The 23,415-nt window shown below is 43.4% G+C and overlaps 1 protein-coding gene across 4 annotated transcripts in view; it reads left to right on the top strand.

Moving 5' to 3' along the window:
* LOC119181044 (GTP-binding protein 2) overlaps positions 1–23,415 on the top strand; it is a 108,137-nt gene that overhangs the window by 26,657 nt on the left and 58,065 nt on the right. For all 4 annotated transcript variants that reach the window (XM_075874879.1, XM_037432220.2, XM_037432218.2 and 1 more), the window contains exons 6-10: positions 4,494–4,588; positions 10,112–10,201; positions 14,687–14,905; positions 16,635–16,763; positions 23,019–23,244. In XM_075874879.1, coding sequence (XP_075730994.1) covers positions 4,494–4,588; positions 10,112–10,201; positions 14,687–14,905; positions 16,635–16,763; positions 23,019–23,244 — 759 coding nt within the window. The remainder of the gene's footprint in view (positions 1–4,493; positions 4,589–10,111; positions 10,202–14,686; positions 14,906–16,634; positions 16,764–23,018; positions 23,245–23,415) is intronic.

Below are 23,415 nucleotides of genomic sequence, written 5' to 3'. Positions count from 1 at the left end.
AGTCCGGATGTAAAGCGCGCACATGGTGCGCCCATGCCGGCTCGCCACAGAACACCTACCGCCTACCAGAAAGCAGTCAGGCTCGCCTGACTGCTTTCTCTTTCTTGGCGGTAGTGCGGGCTGCGTCCGAGACAGTCGTCTGCGTCCTTTCTCTCCTATACTTTCCTCCTCAATCTTTACCTCCCACTCCCCCTTCCCCCGCGCGAAGCCGTGTCGGTGCCTTCGTATTGAAAGACAATAACAGCTCCGCGCTTTTCTCTTCACTTTCCTCATTCAAGAACCTCTACCACAAGGCTGCGGCGCGTGTATGCCGCTACGTTAACCCGGCGTGGTTTTCCATTGTTGACATGGCACTCCGGAGGATCGTCTTGGGTGGCTCGCTTCCAAAAGCGGCTTGCGCCGAGAACGCTCGTCCTCGCTGGGCACGGCAGCTGCGTCTCCGAAGAGCCTCTTTTCGGTCACTGCCGATTTCGTCAGCCACCTCGAGACACTCGCGTCTCAGGCAGCTGACCCGAACGCCTGTCGCTCCCGTCGCCGGTGTGTGCCAACGATGCAACCTTCCGCCAGTTTCTCGACACAATCCTAGCTCACTACCTCCTTGTCTTTCTCTTCGACTCTTTGTTCATGCCCAGAGTTCTCGAACATTCCGAGCATGCGCCTTTGAACGCTGGTTGTTTTCCTCATTTTTCAATCACACGGCTGTCGCTCATGACAAAGAGGCTGTCTCACACATGACTTAAATAAAAAGCTGACTAACTATTGTGGATGGACCATAAAAAGTAATCCCAATGATGTGCCTGCCATGGAAAAGGCCATCATGGCTACTTTTCATTACTTTTAATCACGTCACATCAACTGATAACGAGCCACACCATGACTGCCCTACTGGTGCAAAATCACGGTGCATGTTTAATGCTGTGGCAGCCTAAGGGTGCAGCCTATATACAAGTGCCTGCAGCCTATATACAAGTGCCTTTCTGCTAAGGAACGTCTCGAAAGATGCCAGCAAGGCAAAACCCAGAACGCCATTGAGTCTCTCCAGCCAAAAACACAGTTTGACTTACTTGTTAGCGATGAGAGGTGTCACAGGCTCGGACGAAAAACGTCTGAAACGTCTGAGAAACCTCGACCAGTTATCGTAAAGTTCATCGACCACCGTGAAAAAATGGCGGTACTAAAAGTTTCTCCTCAACTAAAGGACACCAATTTTTTACTCTCTGATGACTTTTCGAAGAGAATTCGGGAAATCTGCAAGCAGTTATGGAGGAGTGCAGCTCAAGAAAAAGAACAAGGCACTAAGGTCAAATTACTCTTCGTCAAGTTAAGCCTAGACGGTGTGCTTTTTTGGTTGGAACGAGGAAAAGGTGACACAATTTAGGCTGAATAAGAAAACAGCATGACAACATAGCACTAAAAATCAGTCATTAAAAATATTAAACATCAACTGCAGAAGTGTAATCAATAAAGCTACCGAACTCGAAAGTATATTACTAGTACATGATGCCGACATCGCAGTTCTCACTGAGACTTGGCTACATGAATCAATATACAACGGCGAATTTGTTCCTGCTTGATATACTATAATTCGAAAAGACCGAGGCAGCAAAGGAGAAGGTGTTTGCATTCTTTTTAAAGAACGTTTGCGTATAGTGAGAATGTCTGGCTTGACTGACGTTGAGTGCATATTCTGCAAAGCGTACTACGGTAAGGTTAAATATGTAATAGCAGTCATGTATAGACCCCCTAACTCGTCTATTGACATGTTGGAATCGTTCAAGGAGTATCTACATTCGAATATAAAACCTGGAGACAAAGTTATTCTGGCTGGAGATTTAAACTTCCCGAATATAGACTGGCCGAATTTCTCGCTCAATAATCACAACAATCACTTGGGAGAAGCAATGCTAAACATTACGTTCACTTTTGACCTATTTCAAATTGTAACAGACTTCATTAGAATCCAAGAAAATTTCAAATCAGTACTAGATCTCTTTCTAGTAAGTGAATCCATTAGTGCCAAAAGTTACTGCGAAGTAGTTCCGGGAATTTCAGACCACAAGGCCGTGTTGCTTTCCCTAGCCAATACTTATATAAACAATAATCGTACAATTTTGTCATTTCCGAATTTCTCTCTTGCTGACGATGTGTCAATAATTGACCTGCTTTCCTTTTGTTTTGATGATTTCTGCAATAGCACTTGTGATGTACATCACCTTTGGGACAGATTTAAACAAATTGTGAATGAATGTATCAATTGTTTTGTACCCAAGATTGCAAAAAAATGTAAGGGTAAGAACCCATAGATTTCGAGGGAGACATTGCAATCTAAAAGGCGACTGAAGCGCTTAAAGAAAAGGTTAACAAACAACAGCACATCATTTATAATGCAAGAGAAATGTCGAAACTTTCTTTACAAATTAAAGACCAAGTAGCTGCTGATAAAAAGCGCTATTACGGTGAATCATTACCAAGCTTTATAACCACGTCTCCCGAGAAATTTTGGCGTTCGATTTCTCCACAGTCCACAGAATGTGATACATTCAAAGTTGATGGCTGCCTAACTCACGATAGTGCGAAAATTTCCCATGTCTTTAACAACCATTTTAAATCGGTGTTCACCGAAGATAATGGTATATCACCTGTGTTTCATGCATCCCTACCACCGATGTCTGATGTCATTGTTTCTGAAAGTGGTATATTTAATCTTCTGCTAAGGCTTGATGCCAAAAAATCACCAGGGCCTGATGATATTCCTAATAGCTTCTTGAAAAGGTACGCTGAGTGGGTGTCAAAATATCTTCAAGTCATTTTTTGCAAGTCTTTACAAAATGGAGAAATACCAAGAGACTGGGGAACCGCTAGAATTAAACCAGTTCACAAGACCGGAAATAAGAACTCTGTTAAAAACTATCGTCCAATTTTATTAACATGTATGGTATGCAAGATTCTGGAACATATCATTTACAATCACGTCTGCGAATTTTTTGACAACATTAACGTTCTTACCAAATTCCTGCATGGTTTTAGGAAAGGTTATTCGACAAACACTCAGTTAGTTGAAACAATACATGAGTTTGCCAAATCAATAAATAGTAGAACACAGACTGACATTATTTTTATGGACTTTTCGAAAGCCTCTGATAAAGTATCCCACACTAAACTGATATATAAGATAGGTAGAATAATCAATAATTCCCAAGTAGTTAACTGGATTTCTGCATATCTCACAAAACGCGAACAATTTGTTGTTTTTGCTGATTCCTGCTCACATAGACAGCTTGTTGACTCTGGCGTTCCGCAGGGCTCAGTGCTAGGACCACTTCTTTTTCTCCTGTTTATTAATGATATTTTTGATGGCATCCCTGTTAAAATCACTCTACGCTGATGACCGTGACTTTATAACGAAATATGCTGTCCCGCAGACCAACACGTGTTAAATGATGCTCTACAAAAAGTGTCCTCCTGGTGTGATGAATGGCAAATGGCTATTAACTTCGAAAAAACAGTGTTTATGCAAATAACTAATAAAAGGAATCCTTTAGAATACGAGTACTCAGTGTACTCGTATACGGGTACGTATACGAGTACTCAGTGTAGTCCTATACGAGTACGAGTGAATACGAGTACGAGTGTCAGTGGCGCGCTTTTTTCGTAAACGGGCCGCACAGGGAGAAAAGTGACTTTTGTCCACTCCCGAATTACGAGTCAGATAGGTGCGTGCAGGGGAGACCATGCTCCATGGAGGCAGCGCTTCGGGGAGGCCCTTTAGAGCTCACAGATCGTAAGCCCGTCACGTCATCTCGCTACTGATAACGAAAACGCGCTACAGTGTCGAAACTCTGAGGACCGCCAAATGGTGTATGGTGTATATAAATAGCTTGCCTTTAGCACATCCGTAATGTTACGCTTGGTGGCGTAGTGGCTAGCACCGCATGCTGCAATTAAAAAAGTTCGGTTCGAATTTGCGTGACAGATTCTTTCCATCTCTATTTTTTTTTTTCAATCTGATACTGCACATTTTACAACGTTGTATTCATGGCGGAAATACGTAGTGGAATCGTGGTGAACTCCAGCATAAAACATGTTCGTGTTAAAAATAAATGAATAGCATTGTGGCAGAGAGTGGGCCTTGCTGAATAGGCAAAAATGCTACCAAAATTTTGTCTAGTTAACCAATTAATTTGGGGATCAATGTAAGGATCTATTAAAATGTCATAACTCAAAAGACAAAAATTAAAACTTATCCTAAAAACTGATTTCGTTAATGACATTATCATGACAAATCACATCAGTGTGCCATATTTTATCGATTTTTTTAATAAATAACAGACATAGTTTTAATTGACACGTCCCCCCTTAGGAACCTTAAATGTGTAAAGGTGTTGCAGCCGTGGAAATGTGTGGTATCATTCATGGGCTGTGCATTGCTTGTCTGGGTTTAGTGGCATGTGGTCATTGTGCACCCATAGATAACACAAGCTCTTTGCCTTTAGGCCACAGTCCACACTTTGTCATGTTGGTTGTGAACGCCGCCAGTGGGCTGACGGGCACGGGCCGTGACCACCTCTTGCTTGCCCTGGCACTTCAGGTGGGTGCCACTTTTTTATTTGGAGTACTGTAATCAGTGTGTGTGAATATTCGAGTAACTTCAATGTTTGAACCAATATTACAGTATTTGATTTTTGTTCTATTTTAATTTAAGCTATGAAGTATTCAAAAATGAATGAAAAGGTATATACAGTTGAACACAGATATATCCAACCCACATATATCGAATTTTCGGTTATATCGAACTCATAAGTTATCCCCTTGAAATTCCTTTGTAAAAGCATAGAAATTCGCACATTTATATCGAACGGTATTTTTACCAGCCTTCGGATATATCGTATGCTGCGCAGTTGGTAGGTGCGCTTCGGCATTTGACGCGCCCCGGGTTATTCGCGGCAGCGCTGTTCCACGCGCGGGTTGGAAAGTGCATTTTGGCACTCGCAGCGCCCGGCGACCTCCACGCGGCACCACGCCTCCGCCAAAGAAAAGGTAAGGGCGAGAGGGCTTGGACTGCACAATCTCCAACTTGTGGAACGGCTTTCTTTTAGCTTGTTTCTTTTTTTTTTCTCATTCTTTCTTCGCGTACTTGTCGGCAGGAACGAAGGAGCCGACGTCCTCCTCTTTTCACTTTTTTTGTACTTTTTTTGTTGCTGTTTTGCAAGTTTTGACCAGCCAACCTCAGCTCGCGCTTTTTGCTATTGCCCTCACAGGTGGCCATCGCATCACGAGCGCTCCGTTGCTTCCGTTCGCGCGTCAGGCACTGCGCCATGTCGCCCAAGAGGCAGACAAAAATTAGGTGCCTCCTTCCCTCCTTTCTAGAATCACTCAATAAATCAATCGCGCCGTGCCTACGTATTACCGTATGTGCAGCATTTCTCTTTTGCGTGCTTGGTGTAGGAAGCCGCTGCAGACTCCTTGAATTGTCGACCTTACGTGTAGCTATGGCCCTTGACATAGCGACGAAGTTGAAGGCTATTCAACGTGTTGAGGCGGGCAAGAAATGTTCGACCGTTGCGGACGACTTCGAGATAACACGGAGCACTTTGAGTACCCTGTCGAAGAACGAAGCAGATATAAAGACAAAGGCGGCGAAGCAGCGAACTTCGGGAGCCCGTCATGTGCGCGCTCCTGCCCACAGTAATGTAGAAAAGGTACTCTATGCCTTGTTTTTAGAAGTGCGCGCAAAAGACATTCCGGTGGATGACCAAATGCTTATCGCCAAGGCCAAATGGTGTGCCGCTGCACTTGGTGAAACAACTTCGCCGACAATAACAGGTGCTCCCACCGATTTAAGCACCGCTATAACATCCTTGGCAATACCATTACTGGTGAAAGCGAAGCTGTCAGCAGCCAGGACATCCAGCAGTAGATGAAAAAGGAGTGGCCGGACATCTCCGCTAAGTTTTCTTCCGCGGCGATCTTCAACTCCTGGCGAGACGTGAAGACAGACACAGTGGTCAACTACTCCGCAAGGGATGCTTCGAGACTGTGGAACTTGCAAAAACCGGCGAAGGCTACGACGACGAGCTCACAGACGACGCGTTTCGTGAGCTGTCGTCCCGCTTTCCGGCAGCAGTTCCACACCAAGTGTCTGTGGCTGATTTCGTGGAAGCGAACTGCAAAGTCCAGGCCATTGCGAGCCTCGCTCATGAGGACGTAGTAGCTGCGATTGCAGGGACGCGGGATGCTTAGGCTGACAGCTCATGAGATGAGGAGGATCGTCCGGATGAGACGCTGGCTGCATGCGCGTACTCTGCCGCTGAAGTGGCGGCAGCGTTCGGCATCATTCATCGTTGTATCGGCCACATGAAGGGAACTGGGCTTTCGCACCTAGACAGCCTTGATAAGATTGAGACTAACGTCTTCAACATTTCAAGTATGAAGCAGGTCAAGATAAGCAATTTTTTTTTCACACAATAAATTATTTTGTTGCAGCGTGTGTGGAATTAGTTGTCATTTTTGAATGTGCCTGTTGTAGGTGATAATCCACTACAGGTAAGCTCTTGGGGCCTGTATTTTTTTTACGAATTTTACGAATTCGCGATCCCCTTCAATCTCGATATATTTAGTTATTTATTTTCAAATGCTGCAGTTCAATTCGTGGCTATTGCAGGAGTGGGGTACATAAATACATCAGCAAAGAACAACATCACAACTTTTTGTAGATGAATATTGTCACCACCTACACACAACCAGGTACAAAATGAGAAAAAAATATTAAGGTCACTGAAATGACTCCAAGAAATCAGTTATATCGATCTCACGAACAAAACCAGGTAAATTGTTCCAGTGAACAATTGTCCTTGGAAAAAAACTAAATTTGAACGTGTAAGTATGTGTGAAAAATGGCGTAATGTTAAGATTGTTACCTCTTCTCGGTGGTAGAGCATTAGCATACACGACATAATGGTCGCTAGATAACCGGCATGACGAATGAACGTAAGAGTGCAATAGTTTCAGTGAGTCAGTATCACGCCTAATACACAAAGGTGATAACTTCAAAGATTTCATTGCAGATGAGGGAGAAAATTCATGGTCATAGCGATAAAAAATGAAACAAACAGATTTGTTTTGTTCAGATTCAATTTTATCTACATCACACACTTTGTATAGATATCCGTGTTCAACTGTAGTATCAATCCGCTTATAACTTTTTTTGTAAACTTTGTTTCACTGCGCTGAAGTGGTGCAGTACCATGAGTACTTATATCCAGGGGCAATTTATACTGCTGCGAAGCTTCACTTCAAGGTTAAGCTTGTTAAGCTTCAAGGTAAAGCTTGTCATGTCAATTTATATGCTATAAATATAAAAGAATCTAAAATGTAACACATTTACAGGCATTCTACTGAAAGTCAAATCCTGCTACTATGAAAAGTTGCTTCCACTTTGCACGGATCCAAAAAAAAAAAGGCATTTGCTCATACTTTGTTTCAATTAAAAAAAAATTGTGCAGGTTACTTAGGTCATGACAAATATGCTTTTTATAATATATTTGAATTTAATTTAAAATTATTCAACTAAGCCACGTAAAACTTACTATTCACACAAGCCTAGTTTGCAGAGAAATGTAATAGTGCAACTTTTGGTGCGTCTTCACTGGGTCTTTTAAGGAAGCTGTTGGAGGCTAGCTGCTGGCATTCTGGTTTGGCCATGTATGCAGCAAGCTCCTGAGACCTAGGCCCATGAGAGCTTTGGCAGTCAGTGTTACTTATAAAAGTTTAGTCACGCAGCATTCTGCCATGCAACTTGTTCAGAAACTTGCGTTATTCTGCAATTACTAACTCTTTGAGTCCTTGTTATTTTGTTTATTTAATTTTTTGGGGCATGCAGAATAGCACTTTCTTCTACAGTGCTTTGAGAAATGCCAAAAGCCATTTGGGCCTGGAACTTGGAACACCAATGGCAGCACTCAGGCTCAACAGTAGTGCATGGTCATGCTAAATAGAGAAGCTCTTCTTTAAACATCTGGTGCCCCCGAGAGAACCATCGCCATTGTTTCACTACATTTTGGGCTGACTTGCGTGTTTATCCATGCCGCACACGATGTGAATGCAGCTTGCAGTAGCAAAGCTTTCAAGCACAGCCATTGGCAACCAGCAGCGGTAATTATCATTTCAGTAACGCTGCATCCAGGAACCGGCTACGATTTCAGTCCTGTTGTGGTGACACATTTCGACTGCTTTCTCCTTAAACAAGCCAAGGATGATGTCTTGGTGTAAGCTTGCGGCAAATTGTGTAGCTTCGCATGTTCGAGTATTGTAGAGTTGTCAGATGCTAACAAGCAAATAATCATCGCATAAGAAGCCCCAGAAAAGCGGCTTGACGATGTGTGAAAGTCCGAAAGAAGCAGTGCCTTAATAGCTTTTCCCAGTGTCTAAAATATATACCTATATATTTAAAAAAATGCTCGATTAGGAAAAAGAGTTAGTAAAAAATCCCCTTGAATATTTTGTACAGCGAAAGCTTCCACATCTATGAACAAAAATGTATCCAGGATAGTCTCCATGGGATTGCCTGTACATGATCAAGGTTACTGATTGTTTCTATCAACATAAACTTGACTTCAACACTCAACTACTCAGTCATCGAGGAACACACTACTGGTGAACGTGATGACCACTATTTGCAGAAAAAATGCAAATAAGACCCCCCCCTCCCCCCTCGTAAAAACATGACAAGCGGCTGGAATATTATACCAGCTACTCGGCCAAAACAGATGCTCAAATTGCACTTATTATTAGCAGAACTGGCAACTCTGTCTAAGCAATCGCAAGACTGCAATAATTCGCTTGATCTTTTCAACACTGAGACAAGCACAAGAAAGTTGCTAAACGGAGGGCACAGAAGTGTAAACACGCATGCCATGTCTGCCGCAGTTAGCCCCTTCAGGCACGAATTATGATGCACTGTCTTCAAGTGCATCAAATTTGCATGGCATGAATTCAGGGCACTCAGTATTACATTCCAGGAGAGAAAATGAAGGGATGTGCTGTTTGGGGCGAGTTTCAGTAGTTAATTTCAATCAGGGTGTAAATAATATTTAATTATCCTGCAACTAGTTAGCTTCAATACTTGCATAGAAAGAACAAAACATTAGGCCCACAATGCATGTGGTTGTGTTCCTTTTGAGCAAAGAAAAGAAACATTGCTTCTGGCAAACAATCAAACATGGTAAGCGAAGTGATCCTCTCCACTCGGAATGGCTGCATGCATGTGCACACTGTGTTTCAAGCCATCTGAAGGAACACATAGAAAGGGTGGTGCTACCAAGCTTGTGGCCTGTGTGTTTTTGCTGTGTTTCTTATAGCTCTATGAAGCATGATACACGCACCAAGATTAAAGCATTTTTGCTAAATAATTTAGTATTGCCTTATTTATGTAGATGACTTTCGGTTTTCGTTTCTGGGCACCAAGTTGGGCAGTGACGTAGCAGCGTAGATGGCTTTGTCACATGACCACACAAGGCTGTGACGCTCATCAAGTTGAGTATTGCCTGCTCTTGCACTCACACACTGCACAAACATCACGAGAACAAATGAACCGACAGTTGTCAAAGCAATTGTCAAAGCAATTGTCAGGGAGTGATGTAGCAACTCATACTTTGCCGGTATGTGCGTTGCGGAGAAGGCAGAGTTCCGAAGCTCTCACACGTCACTACAGATCTGGTGTGATGTCATTACAACTTTCGTTGCCCTTCCTATAGAGCTGCATTAGTGTTGGACACGCTAGTGGTGGGTCTCGATCGGGGGAATGAGCATTTAGGTACACTTCGAAAGTGAATTAAATATATTCTAAATGTCTGCTGTGTTCGGCCCTTCATGTGGAGTATCCTTGGATACACCCCTTTAAAGTTTGTGTACAATCGTACACACAGCGGCTGAAGGGATTATACATTACATACTATGGCGCTCTCCTGGACCATGCCACTTGGTTCTAATTATTGGAAAATATGAATTAATGAGGTGCATTATAACGAGCTTTTACTATGTGACATAATTGGAAAGAAGTGGAATATAAAGGAGAGTATTAGTAGCCGCAAGAATGGAGTGAGTCCTTGCACAGGTGCCTCTGGCGATTGTGGTGAACAAGGTGGACGCCGTGGGTTCGGCAACATTGGCCAAGACCCTGGCACAGCTGCACCGCCTGCTCAAGGTAAGCCATTGTCCTGATTTATTGCCCGTACCGAAACCGCTTCAGTGCACCGTAGTTTTGCAATTTCATTTTTTTTGTGCTCATATTTTTATTTTTTAATTTTTTAATTTGTGCAGTGTTTGCCATTTGTCAAAAAAATATTTGTGTTTGTGGACAGCATGAAAGCATAGATGTAATTCACATTAATACAATTAAAACTGGCAGAAAACATTTTTGGCACATTTTACTGTAAAAGCTCATTAAATCGAACTCGAAGGGGACTATAAAAGTGTTTGAATATGAATGAATATTGCGCCACACTGTGCCACTGAATGGAGCCACGTCTGGACTAGCTGTCATGAATTATGTGCTACTACATGTTTGGTGAAAGATTATGTCGTAAACTATGTTCATGGAGCTCTAACGGCGGACAGAAATAGTTGATTAGAAGCAAACACAAGATGTGACCAGTGAGCCTTGATGTGAAATATATTCTAATGCTCTTAAACATGTTTATTTACAGGACACAGTTATACAAGCAAAATTAAAAGGAATCAGTAATTTGCATATGCTTGTACTTCTTCTATCACAACATTATCATGAGCATCGTTTGCAGTTTGCTCGAAGGCTCCGGCACAGCATCTGAATTGTCTCCTGAAAAATGCTGCTGTTTTCTTGTTTTGCGTCTAGGTAACTAATATAAATACCAACACATTTTACTTATCGGGATGTTTCCCCCAGTTTGAATTAATAAGCATTTATTGTAGCTCACATTTATTGAGGCGGTGAAATCAAATAATATTGCAGTAAAGAATGACAAAAGGCTTGAGCTGCCACCTTCAAATATTTCTCGGTATGCTGGTAGCATCTTTGAGGAATAAAATTTTCAGTTCCAGGCAATTAGAATATGCACATATAAGATATCCAAAACTAGACAGAGTTGAAATGTTGAGCGGACAAGCACTTCTATGTCTCGTGGAATTACCCAAAAAAACAACAATCATTTTATGTTTGACATTAGCACACAAACATACATAAACTCTGCAAGTTTCATCAAACGGAAATTTAGAAAAAAAACATTCCGAATAGTGGCTTCATGGCTCTTTGATGTGTCACTACAATGGACTAAGCTCTTGTTGCTGTATTTACTCGAATCTAGGCCGACCCCGATTCTAAGCCGACCGCCAAAGTCCGAAACCCGGAAAAAAAAACAAAAAACATGCCTCGAATGTAAGCCGAACAAAACAGTGGAGACAGCGTTCACAAAGAAAAAACATTTATTGAACATGAAGATGAAACAAAGCAGTTGGTTCATGATTCAAATAACTTAAGAAACATACAGCCGCTAGACCTATTGTTTGTGTTTTATTGTCGCAGTTTTTTTTCCGCTGCTTGTAGTTATTTCTATCATAAAGGTGCCATGCTCATTTCAAGTCGTCGTCGCTGACTTATTTGTCCATCAGGCACATCGGATATGCTGCACTTCTTAAAAAGAGCGCACAGTCAAGGTTCCTGGGTTGTCCCACGCTGTAGCCCTTCCAGCGACGCCCATTTTTTTTTCGTTCACTCCAAAGTCCCGCCCGGCTTGAATGTTGGACAATGACTTCGCGGCTAAGAAAACTTTTCTTTTATAGGCGACACTATAATGACACCACACACAGACCACTCAAAACACAACTCAAAATGACGAACGGCTCGCCTCAACACTCGCCACAACGATCAAAATGGCAGCCTCATCTGTGTACTTAAGCCAGGTGCTAGCTTGGCTACTAATGGCTATAATACCGTCTAGGTGGCACTAGCTCTGCACCGCTTTTCTCAATGGAAATTGGCGAGTTTTTCAACACTCCTAAATTTAAGCCAACCCTGGAGTTTGATGCGAAGAAATTTGAAAAAAGGCTATTGACTTAAATTGGAATAGATACGGTAAATGGTACCTGAAAGGAACCAAAAAAGTATGTTTCGTTTAATAGGGGTTTCGTTTACTGAGAAATGAACATGAATGCAAAATTTAGGCATAAAAATAATCTTTTTCAAGGCAGTTTAATACCGGTGTCACACGGACACTTTTGAGAGGTCATCGAGTCGACTGCTGTTGAAATGCTACAGCTCCATCGGCTTGTTAGAGTTGTCGCGCTGCTACACAGCAGCCTTCAAGGGCCGTTAAGTGGTTAAGGGGGGACGCGGCCCTTGAAAACCGAAAAATCGCGAAAAAGTCGGTTTTTGAAAAACCACACTTTTGGGTTGTATGTCTCATAAACTACCTATTTTGTAATTATCAGCACCTAATTCAACCGCAAAGTGCAAAAAAAATACTATTTTCGAGGCCGCCGCGGCGTCCAAAACCGGCGCAAATCCCGAAATCAAACCAAACTTCGCGCGCGCGCCATTCCCGGACCATGCGGTCGTCCCGCGCCATCTTGGTGTTGTTTTGACCGTGAATTCTTTCTCTCTCGTTCGCCGCCTTGCAAAATGGCGTCGGCAGCGCAGTTGAGACGCTATTGACGTTTTCCCGCGATGCGATGCGGAGCGCTGATTGGCTAGAGCAGCGCATTCATATCTCGCGGGAGAAAGCGTGCCCGCCATTTGCTGCTGTGCAGCAGCGGGGGCGGTCGCTCCTCTCGATGGCGTGTCCAGCGCGCGCGCTTCGTTGTTAGGGATTCGCTCGCAGGATTTCAAGCTGGACGGTTGTGCCCTCGCGATCTCCGGCATCAGCGTAGCTCCCGCCGACTGTTTCGCCCTCCGCGGTCTCTTTCTATGGGGCCCCTTTCTATGTGAAACCACAAGAAATGCCGATGGCGCCTGAACACTTGGATGAGCACGCATCCTTACTTTGAAACCAAATTAAAATATCTTATAGGCAACACTCGTCTGTAATAATCAGTCAGAAGTGCAGGACCATCAAGCGTGCAGGACTATCAAGCAATTTTAAGCACCTCAAGTCCCAATTTGGTGTCAGGGGTCTTTTAGCGATTCTGTTTAAGACAGAGGAAATGGGGGTCTTGAAAATTTTTTCTGTATTAATTGGGCTAACTGAATGAAATTTAATACACTTATTTAGTTGTTTTTTTTCGAGTTCCAAATCTTCAACTAGATTTTCATTATCTGCATTAAAACGAAAGATGTGTAATTTCTGGGAGCATATTTCTTTTAAGGCTTTTTAGCAACTTGGCTTTGCTAAACACAAAAATGAAAAATGTAACAGGACTTGAAAGAGCTAATCTAGCCAATGATGCTACCATGTTTACTCGAATGTAACATGCATATTTTTCCAGAGTTTCGCTACCTATATTTGACCCTTGAGTTACAATTGCATGCCAAAACTGTATTTTCTCGTCGCGGACGCAATGAAAAGTCTCCCCTCGCATTCACTGGCGCAGTCAGGGAAGATGGCACGTCAGGCCTGTGAGTGAGACCCCGCCCCTTTCTGAAAATTTTTTTTGTCATGTTACAGTTGAATGAACGTGGTAGTTTGATTGTTTTCATCAAATTTCGTATGTAAAATAAACTTATGCAAATATAAGTGAAAATGTATTGCTTCACGCATTTTATGATTATTGATAACTATATTTGGTACACAACATTATAAAAAGTAGATAGCATAATTGGCTTGACCAGCGTCTGGCAATCTTGCCATATACTTTGTTTTTGGACTTTACAAAGAGAAGTTGCCTAATATTCTCGTGAGAATTATGCTAGAAAATGTAAAAATAGCATACCTCTTGTTTTAATGCAGCTGTTAAAAATCTACTCGGAGATTTGTAACCTGCAGAAAAAAAGCAAATAACTGTGTTAAACTTCATTCTGTTTACCCGACTATCAAAAAAAAAACACTTTTTAAGACCCACGTTTTCCCTTATCAGGAGTTTTGTTTACTGAGAAATTAACAGAGGTTCAAAATTTAAGGATGAAAGCAGTCGTATTCTAGGCAGCTTAAGCATAGACTCCATTTAATACATTTCCTACTGAGAGTGTACATACCCTGGTATGTGCACGGCAATTCACTGCAACACATACGGCTAGGAGGCCAAGACTATTGCTGCTCGCTATCAGGTATATAACAGCTGCATCTTTACGGTACTTACTGATGGAGCATAAATAGGGAGGCTTACAAAGAGGGTTCAACTTAGATTGAGGAAAATGCTGTGAGCAGTGAAAAGGAAAATGATAGGTGTATCCTCTAGAGACAAGGAAACAGCAAGATGGGTCTGAGAACAAGCGGGTGTTTAGGACATCATAGTTAAAAACAAGAAGAAAAAATAGACATGGGCAAGGCACGCAGCATGTAGGCAGGATAACCACGGGTCATCTAGAGTAACTGAACGGATTTGAAGAGAAGGCAAATGCGTGCAGGTAAGACAAAGTTAGGTAGGGCAGTGATATTGAAAAGTCTGCGGGTACAGAGTAGCAGCAGCAAGCATACGACCAGGCTGATTGGCAGAGCATGGGAGAGGCCTTTGTCCGGCAGTGGGCATAGTCAGGCTGATGATTATACTGGTGATGTAGGGGCCTGGCTTCAAGAAGCTTCCCCTGGAGGTGCTCACCGAGGACGATGCACTGACGGCAGCAGCACGTGTACGGGAGGGCAGTGTGGTGCCCGTTTTCTTGGTCTCATGCGTGCATGGAGACGGCTTGGGCCTCCTGTACACGTTCCTGCACGTGCTGCCCCCTGGTCACGGACCCAAGGAGCGTGATGGACTCATGAGGCTCACTCCCGAGTTCCAGGCAAGGCCCTTATGACATATTTGGGGAATTCAAATAAATGTCCAACATTGGTTGGCCCAGTATGTTTTCCCTTTATTCAGTACTGCAGACCTTATACAGGTCCAAGCAAGGTGAGGGCAAAAAAAACAGGAAAAAAATCACAGCATATCCACGGAGTGAATGATGATGAGTGGAGCGAAATGTCCGTCCGCGCTTCCATCCATCCATTCGTTCTTGCTTTCGTCCGTGCATTCATGCGTCTGTCCGATCGTCAGTTCATGCATCCATCAGTCTATCCGTGTGTTCATCCGTCCCTGCGTCTGTGCATGCGTCCGTCCGTCCTTCCGTCCTTGTGTTCATTCGTTAATCCGTGCGTCCGTCCGTGCATTCATCCGTCTGTCCACCTGTCCGTGCGTTTGCCTGTCCGTCAAACAGACAGACGACGGGTAGACGTGGCCAGTGGGTGATTCATGGTTTGCCTATAAAACCCTCTGAAGCTTCACCCCACTTATCATCACTCACTCCGTGGATATGCTGTGAGGTGGTTACTACATACATGCATACATAGACCCACGTCTTAAGGAGCTTCGCCCCTAAAACAAACAAAGCAAACATAAACATAGTTAATACAGTTTGCAAGCATCACAACATATTGGAAGGCAACTAAGAATCATTCCAATCTTTTGCAGTGCATGAGAAAGAAGAAAATTTGAATAAATTCGTTCTCATAAAATATGGCATCGCTGAATTATGTAAGATAGTGGTGGCAAGTAAGTGTTGATGTTGAAGAGGAAAGATAGGGTGAGGGTTGAATCACTAGTTTCCGATTCCAAAGCAGGTAAACAAATTGTAAACATGCAGCTTTTCATTTTAGTGCAAGGTATGGAATGTTGTTAGTCTTCATTCAAACTACTCCATCAGGTTAATAATAAGGAGAACTAGCAGACAATGATACCAAGGGGACATGTCGTTATGACATTAATGCAAAGAAAGAAAAGTTAATTTGCCGCTGGCAGAGACCAAACCTGCGGCCTTCGAATAATAAGTTATTGAAGGTCAAAAAAATGCGTGACCTTCGGATGCATTATCCAAAGTTCGCTAGTTCTGCAATCAGATCTGCAATCATAACTGTGTGTAATGCAAGAAAAAAAAGGAAAATGGATGTTCTATGAACCATTGCGAACAAAAGTTAGCCTGTGCTCAATGTTTGTTATTAAGTCAATTTCATGCTGGAATTTCGTTCATGAACATTCAACATACCATCATTGCCATGTACCCCCTCCTTTTAAAGAAAGAACTTTCTGTCCAAATTTTAAGGTAATTTAATTTCATGTATTTATTTATTTATTTATTCAAAATACCTTACAGACCCAACAGGGCATTGTGTAAGGGGAGCATAAAAGTAATAGATACATGATTTGGTATGATTTCCATACATACAATAAACATAAACTAATTGTCAATTTTTATACAAGTCTTAACAGGAATAACAATGAGAAAATATTAATATTAATTTTAATAGAAATAGAACGGCTGTGAAAATACTATGAGTATAAGTGTGAGATAATGACGTAAAACAAGCTAAAAAAGTGAGCACAAATTGTGAAAAGACTTTCCATTATTCAAAAGAAAATATAGCTCAAAAATACACAACAGAACTGAATGGCATTCAGTGGTATTGAATGAGACTGGTAATTTATGGCATGGGTTGTGTCTTTTGAGGTCTTAATCACCATTTATGGCTGTGCAGATTGACGAAACCTTCCAGGTGCCCGATGTTGGCCCTGTTGTGGGGGGCCTGCTGACACGGGGCGTGCTCCACGAAAACGACCGACTTCTGGCAGGACCCAGCCACGATGGCAGCTTTCATCCAGTCAGGGTCAGTGTCCAATTATGACAGCGGTACAAATGAAGGAAAGAAGAGTACACCTAAGGGCCTGTTTTCTTTTGTTACGCACAATATTAATGAGCTCTAACAGACAATCATGCCAACGAAAGTATAGGGGATGTTATATGAAGTAATTGTAGTATAAATGTGAAGAAATAAAAGTGGATGAAAAGATAATTTGCCGTGTGCAGGGGCCGAACCTGCGACATTCGAATAATGCCTCCAATGCTCTACCCACTGAGCTACCACGACGGCTGTCTCCCCCATCCACTTTATTGCATATATGTGAATTAAACATGGGAGCATTAGTCAGCCCTGCCTGTAGCCATGACGGCGAGTGCGGAACACCCTTTTTCTGTCTCTTTGGCATCACATGACACGTGATCTTATTACGAGCTTGCAGCTGACGAATATTCCCTCATATACTACCTGATGACATGAAGTCTGCCAAAACGAGACCCTTGCTATAAATGATGGAAAGAAGGGTACACTTAAGGGCTGATTTTCCTTTGTTACACTCAATATTAATGAGATCTAAATGAAAATCATGCCAATGGAAGTATAGAAGATATTATACAAAGTAATTGTAAGGTAAATGTGAAGAAAGAGAAGTGGACGAAAAATAGTCGATGAGTACTACGCACTAAGTGTACTACTCATTTACCCCCAGCAACAAGTTTGCATCTTCTGACGTGCACCATCGCCGCCAATAAAGTAATAGCTACTGTATCAAAGCAAATATTGCATAGTGCCCACTGCAAAGCTATTTATTTTTTCCTAAGCGCAGAAAATATTCTGTCTGTCACTTTCACACAACCTTCTGATAGCATGCGGTGAGGACGCTAAAGGCGTTTCGCACTGGTAAATCCGGAGCAGGTTTTCTTGCTCCGTGGCGACGAATTTGAATTTCTTGGGTAGATGTGGAGTCGGTCCACACTTTCTACTGGTAGTTTCAGAGCAACTGGCTCCGAGGAGAATTGCTCCTTTTGCCGCGAAGTCGCAAACTCGGGCGGAAGTGTGATGAGCAGCATAACTCACTTCTGTCATTGTTCGTGGGCTGACCTTTGCAAAATGGCTGTGCTCACTGCTGTGGAGGAACTACGGGAACTGCTGTCCAGTGACGAGCACGCCCAATAGCAGCCGATGCACAGCCAGATAAATTTTCATGTGCTCGTCCATGTTTGTCAGCACAACACAAGAAAACGGTACCCCTGCTTTCCGCGACAGTGTGGTCGAAATGCACGCTCTGCAGTGGTGACAAATGTGTCATGGAAACGTAGAGAGCAGGAAAGAAAATCATTTCTGGAACCGGTTTAGTGACGTATATGCAAACAACTTTCAGAACGACCTCCCGCGGGGCACTCGTGTGTTTCACTGACAGATTTGGCTTGGTGCAATCCGGGTGCTTGCTCCAAGATTTTAGCGGCCACTCTGGATCTCCCAGTGAAAAATGCTATTAGGTGCATTTCAAAACTACATGAGGGGCCTGAATACAGAGCATGGCATAGTGACAGAACAGACATAATCAGCTGTCTGTGACGTGTGTTCCACAGTCTGCTTCTAAGGGAAAACTGGGACAGTTTTTTCAAAACGCGGTATGGCCATGGAGAGCCAAATCGTCTTCTGGCTAGTTGCGTGCAGCGCTTCGCCTACTCTGCGCCCATCGTGACTGCCGATTCGCTTGCTGTAGAATACGCCCACTTCGCTCCAGACCGGGCACAAATGCAGTGATTCCACCCCTGAACCAACTGTGCCATAGTGCGCTAAATCAGATTTACTGCGTCATCCTGATAATAGCAACAAAAATTGCGCCAAACTGTGCCAAAGCCGGATTTGATTTAGGAGCGTCTATCACCGGCAATAGGCCACACCAAAACCACAATCTCGTGCCTAGAATTATTCCGCTGAATTAACAGTGGTTGCGCATGCCTCCTAAGTAATCCACGATGCCATGTGGGCTGGCTCAACTTCTGTTGTGCAAGTTCACTTAACAGTGAAACGCGCTCTCCGCAAACGCTCGTGATGTCTAGTCTAATCAGCGTGTGAAACTAGGGTGGTGATTCGTCAGTGGACTTCTTGATATTGCTGTCTGATTTCCTGCACTTTGCATCCACAGAAAAATATGTGCACGATGGAAACTCATTGACACTTTTCCTTTAATATGCATTATTCATGTATCTTCATTCAGAAGTTCATTTTCGTAATTCCTTCCACCAGCACATCCGCGTTTGTAATCGCTGTTGCGGTAAAAGCTCCTAAAACACCCTGCTATTTTGAACTCGAGATTGCTAGGGTCCGTATTCAAAATGTTCACATGCTTTTTTTATTGCCATCTCATTATTAAAAGCATGCTTTCTGGTTGGAGCAGTGAGAATTCAGTTTTAATATACGCAGCTTTCAATAGGGAGGCTATTGCTGGTGGCTTTGGAGTCGGAAAACCCACGGTGAAGCGGCTACGCGTTGTCACAAGTCCGCCTTTGGCTTTCCAAGGTCAATAGCTGACGGTTAAAAAAATTAAACATAACGTCATCGCATTCATTGCTTCATTTTTCGTTTTTTGGGTGGGAGGGGGACGGAAGTCGCGTCGCTTGAATGGTGTATTCGCCCAAACGCTTCTTGAGGCCTAATGAGACATGCTCGTAAGCTTTCTGCACTACTATAACCCCTGCTTCGCGTTTAGATAACTGACGGCGCAAAAACCGCTTCGGCAATAGGAGTGATCATTGTCCCTTAAGCCAGCGTTCATCTGAGTTATGCGAAGTCGTGTCCAAAGGATACTTTTTGTTAGTTTCACTTAGGCTCTTAGCAGTGAATGCGATACCAACAGTCTGTTCGCATTGAGAGTACAAAATAGAAGGGCATGACAGCCGTCTTTAATGCCTGTCGAATTAGCGCGAGTGCCAGTGATCACACCCAAAGTTAATCACAGTGCTCCTCCCCCCTTGCTTTCCTAGTTCCTTCCTGCTTTTTGAAGATGGGTGGCGCTTTCCTCTCTGCTTTAGCAACAATCGATGGCAGGCCTGGCACACGGGGTGATGCTATTGCGATAGAAATTATATAGACAGGCTCAGCAGTCTTTTTTGTTTTGTTTTTGTGGCCATCACCGTCGTGATTCACCGTATAGGATACGTATCTGTATGAAAACTTCTGAAACAAAAAGAAAAACTACCGGGCTCAGCGCCCAGCTCGTCACGATGCGCCGACCTATACTTATCTTCCACACATACTTTGCCGCGCGAGTGGGGGGGAGGTAGTTGCTTGTGCACGCGCGCTTATCCTTTTGTGGGGAAAATCGTGTGCCTTCGGCTTTCACAGGAACGATTGCATTAGTTGCCGGGCCCATCACAAAGGTCACTTCGCTGGCTGTACAGGCTGAATTTGCAAAAAGAGCGCACTTTTCATACACAGCCAAATATAACAACTGGGACACTAGTTAGTTTCACCCATCTGTACTTGTGATTACATTTCCTGCGTCGTTTTTGTGTAAACAGTGCATTAAGGTTCGAGCGGTAAGCTTTGTTAGTCCGCTCTCATCCTGTGTATGTTGTTTTCGTGCGTCATTTGTGCGTGACCAGCCTGCTGCACATATTGATTTGCTTGCCGTTCTCAGCATTACATTCTAAGTTGTTGCTATCACATTCATTGTTTCGCCCTTGCTGTGACACTGTGACTTTTTTATCTCTGCTTTAGCTGCGTTTGTCACCCCTGCTTGTGCACTTTTGCCCGCTTGTAAAACACACGATGAGGGGGGGGGGGGCAGAGGGAAGACATTATCGATTGGGTATTACACAAAACATGACGGCGACAGCCAGTGACATAGCCAGGCGGTTGGGGGCACATCGGGACTTTGCCCTCCCCTCCGAAATATTTTTTTGCCATGTCATAAATATAGCTCAATATTATCATTTGCGTGCCTCTCCCCCTTCAGATCAAGGGGCACCCCCCCCCCCCCCCCCAAAAAAAAAAGTTAAAATTTACCTTCGCTCCCGGTGATGGCAAAGACCAGTCGAGAATGTCCTTGTAATTGCTATCACATTAAAAACAAGATGGCTGTCGCCTTCTAGTTGTCCTAGGTGTATGCATAAGGTACCCTGTGAGGTTTTTCTTCTTTATGCACTGCTCTCTAGAACACTACAGGGGAGAGTTTGGATTATAGACATAACGCCGTATCCACATAAAACATCACTGCAAAAGGAAAATGAAGTTTGTTTAATCTTGTAGTTTAAGCACAGAGAGATGAGTGCCGGAGGAGGTTGGCTTTATGAGACTAGCTAAATGATGTCATGTTAAGGCGAGCAGTATACTCGGTTGTAAAGAAAAAGAACTTTTCAATATCCTTGAAGTCTTCTAAAGGAAATACAGTTGCAACTGTGTGTGTCTTTAGCGTTTAATGTCTCAGCGTTTGTCTACCGTATATACCGATAACCGCATAGGTGTATGGGATGTTATTTCATGAAGTACAATTTTATTTAACCAGTTTTCTGTTTGTTTCCGATGAAAATTATTGCTGAGCAAGTTTTTTCAGGATGGCCAACATAATGATGCTATTATTTTTGCGTCATCAACTAAAATAGGGAGTGCTCCTAAGATGACTGGCCTCATGAGATTTGAAATGAATGGAAATATTTCTAGTTCTTCACTGTAGACAAGAGCCCCAAATTTATTTTTCATGCCTTTGAATGCAAATGCAACTTGCTTACCCTCCAGGATATGAAGTTAGCTGCTCCAGATTGCTCCAAAATGGAAAATTTCGCTGCTCTGAAAATTGCTCCAAGTCGGAAGACCTTGGTGGCATCACTGCAGATGCAGAAAGTAACCTGTTGGGTTATCGCGGCGATGATGAGCTTTCTGAAAATGATGCGCACTCCTCAATTCTGGCAGCGGGAAGAGGTGCGTTTGAGCTGGTGCTTAATAAAAGCGCGCAGTACGGTTACAACAGCACTACGCTCCCTGTACAGTGCACTTTGAGTGTCAATACTGGAAGGTTTTTTGGTGCCCGCGACCCAGACTGCTGAACTCCGCATACAGGGACCCGAACCCCTAAACTCCGTCGCAGCAAGCTGTTTGTGTTTCTGCAAAGCAATGTGCGTTTGAACGCGCTCCCACACATTGAGCAGCCACAATCGTTGGTCCAGCGCATTATTTGCCTATTAAAAGTGTGGAGTAGGCTCAAAGCGGCGCTACGCTACATGTGTGCCCAAGCAGATACCTGGGTATATAATAAGGCTTGTTGTTGGCGATAAGTTGCACCAGTGTGTTTATCGGTGGTTGCTGTCTCACCTTTGTTTTCTTTACTATAATTATCCGCAAAGGCATCGCCGCCATCAAGCGGAACTCAGAATACTTAAATGTCTGATCTTCACACATATCAAAGTGATGGAACACTGTTTGCAGCACATCGTGGCATATGCAAGTTCATCGGCACAATAAACTTTTACAGCACAAAATGTTATTGTGGTACACACTAACTGGTTAACATAAACAACCACTACGGCTTAAGCGGTTTGCGAATGCATTAGTCTCTATGAGACTCGGTCGTGGATTCATCGTGACTGCGTCTTGACCGCTAGTATGTTTAAAGTGGGCACGTACTAAAGATGTTTGACTGTAGTGGGTACCTTGCATGTACTGTGCCATGATGGCAGAAAGAGAATGTGTGGTCTGGAATGCACTTGTTCTTCATTGTCATCAGCAGCGACTACGGCGCATGCCAAAGCTGGACAAGCCTCAGCCTTAAGCAGCTTTGCCCCTAAAAAAAATGCATTGCGTTAGACGTCACTGCGTGACAGGAGATGCAGACGGGTTGCCCCACGCGCTGCAGTTCAAAGGAAATAAATATCTAAGAGCGTCGAGTCCAGCATATTCGAATCGTGTAGTGTGCTGCTCAACCACAGAGACATAATGACCCTGACAGGACTTCACGCTTGTCTCGTGTATGCCTGCACATTATTTTCTACCATCCCATTTTTCACCTCAACGGTGCGCCGCAAATTTGGAGCTGCTTGTCATCCTTCAGGTGACATTTCAGTATTTTGCTATTTCATTCATTTTCAGCCATGTCGAAAAGCTGTTTTTTTTTTTCCCTGCTCCATAAGCAGGGAAACAAACATCAAAATCCACTTTCATTGCTGTGCGGTGGAACAAGCCAACCTTCACAATTTAGTATGTGCGGTTTGTTTAGAGGAATTACATCAAAGCAGAAGTGATGTGCTGAACTAAGCTGCACGAGTGCCACCATCTGTGCAGGTCGTGTCGGTGCAGCGGCACCGAGTGCCTTGCCGCTTGGTGCGTGCAGGGGAGAGTGCCACCCTGGCATTGGCACCCAGTGCAGGTGCTCTGCTGCGACGAGGAACGGTGCTGTGCAGCCCATCAGATGTGCGTCCTACGGCAACGCGCCTGTTCCGGGCACGGGTGCGAGTGCTCAGCCACCCGGGGCGCCTCGCAGTAGGTTTCCAGGCGCTGGTTCAAGCTGGTCAGTTTTGTCTCATCATTTGTCTTACTTTCAGCTGTTTTCTGTCAAGGCTTGTGTGAATTTTTGAACACTTGAAGTATTTGAATGAATATTATGGTATTAAAATTTGCCTCTATTCAAATTTAAATTATCGGAAATTTCGAAGTATTCAAAATAAATTAACTGATGTAA

The sequence above is a fragment of the Rhipicephalus microplus genome, chromosome 10 (genome assembly GCF_043290135.1).
Source record: "Rhipicephalus microplus isolate Deutch F79 chromosome 10, USDA_Rmic, whole genome shotgun sequence".
Classification (NCBI taxonomy): Eukaryota; Metazoa; Arthropoda; class Arachnida; order Ixodida; family Ixodidae; genus Rhipicephalus; species Rhipicephalus microplus.
Note: the sequence above shows the minus strand (reverse complement) of the source record. Positions and strands in the feature narration are given on the sequence as shown.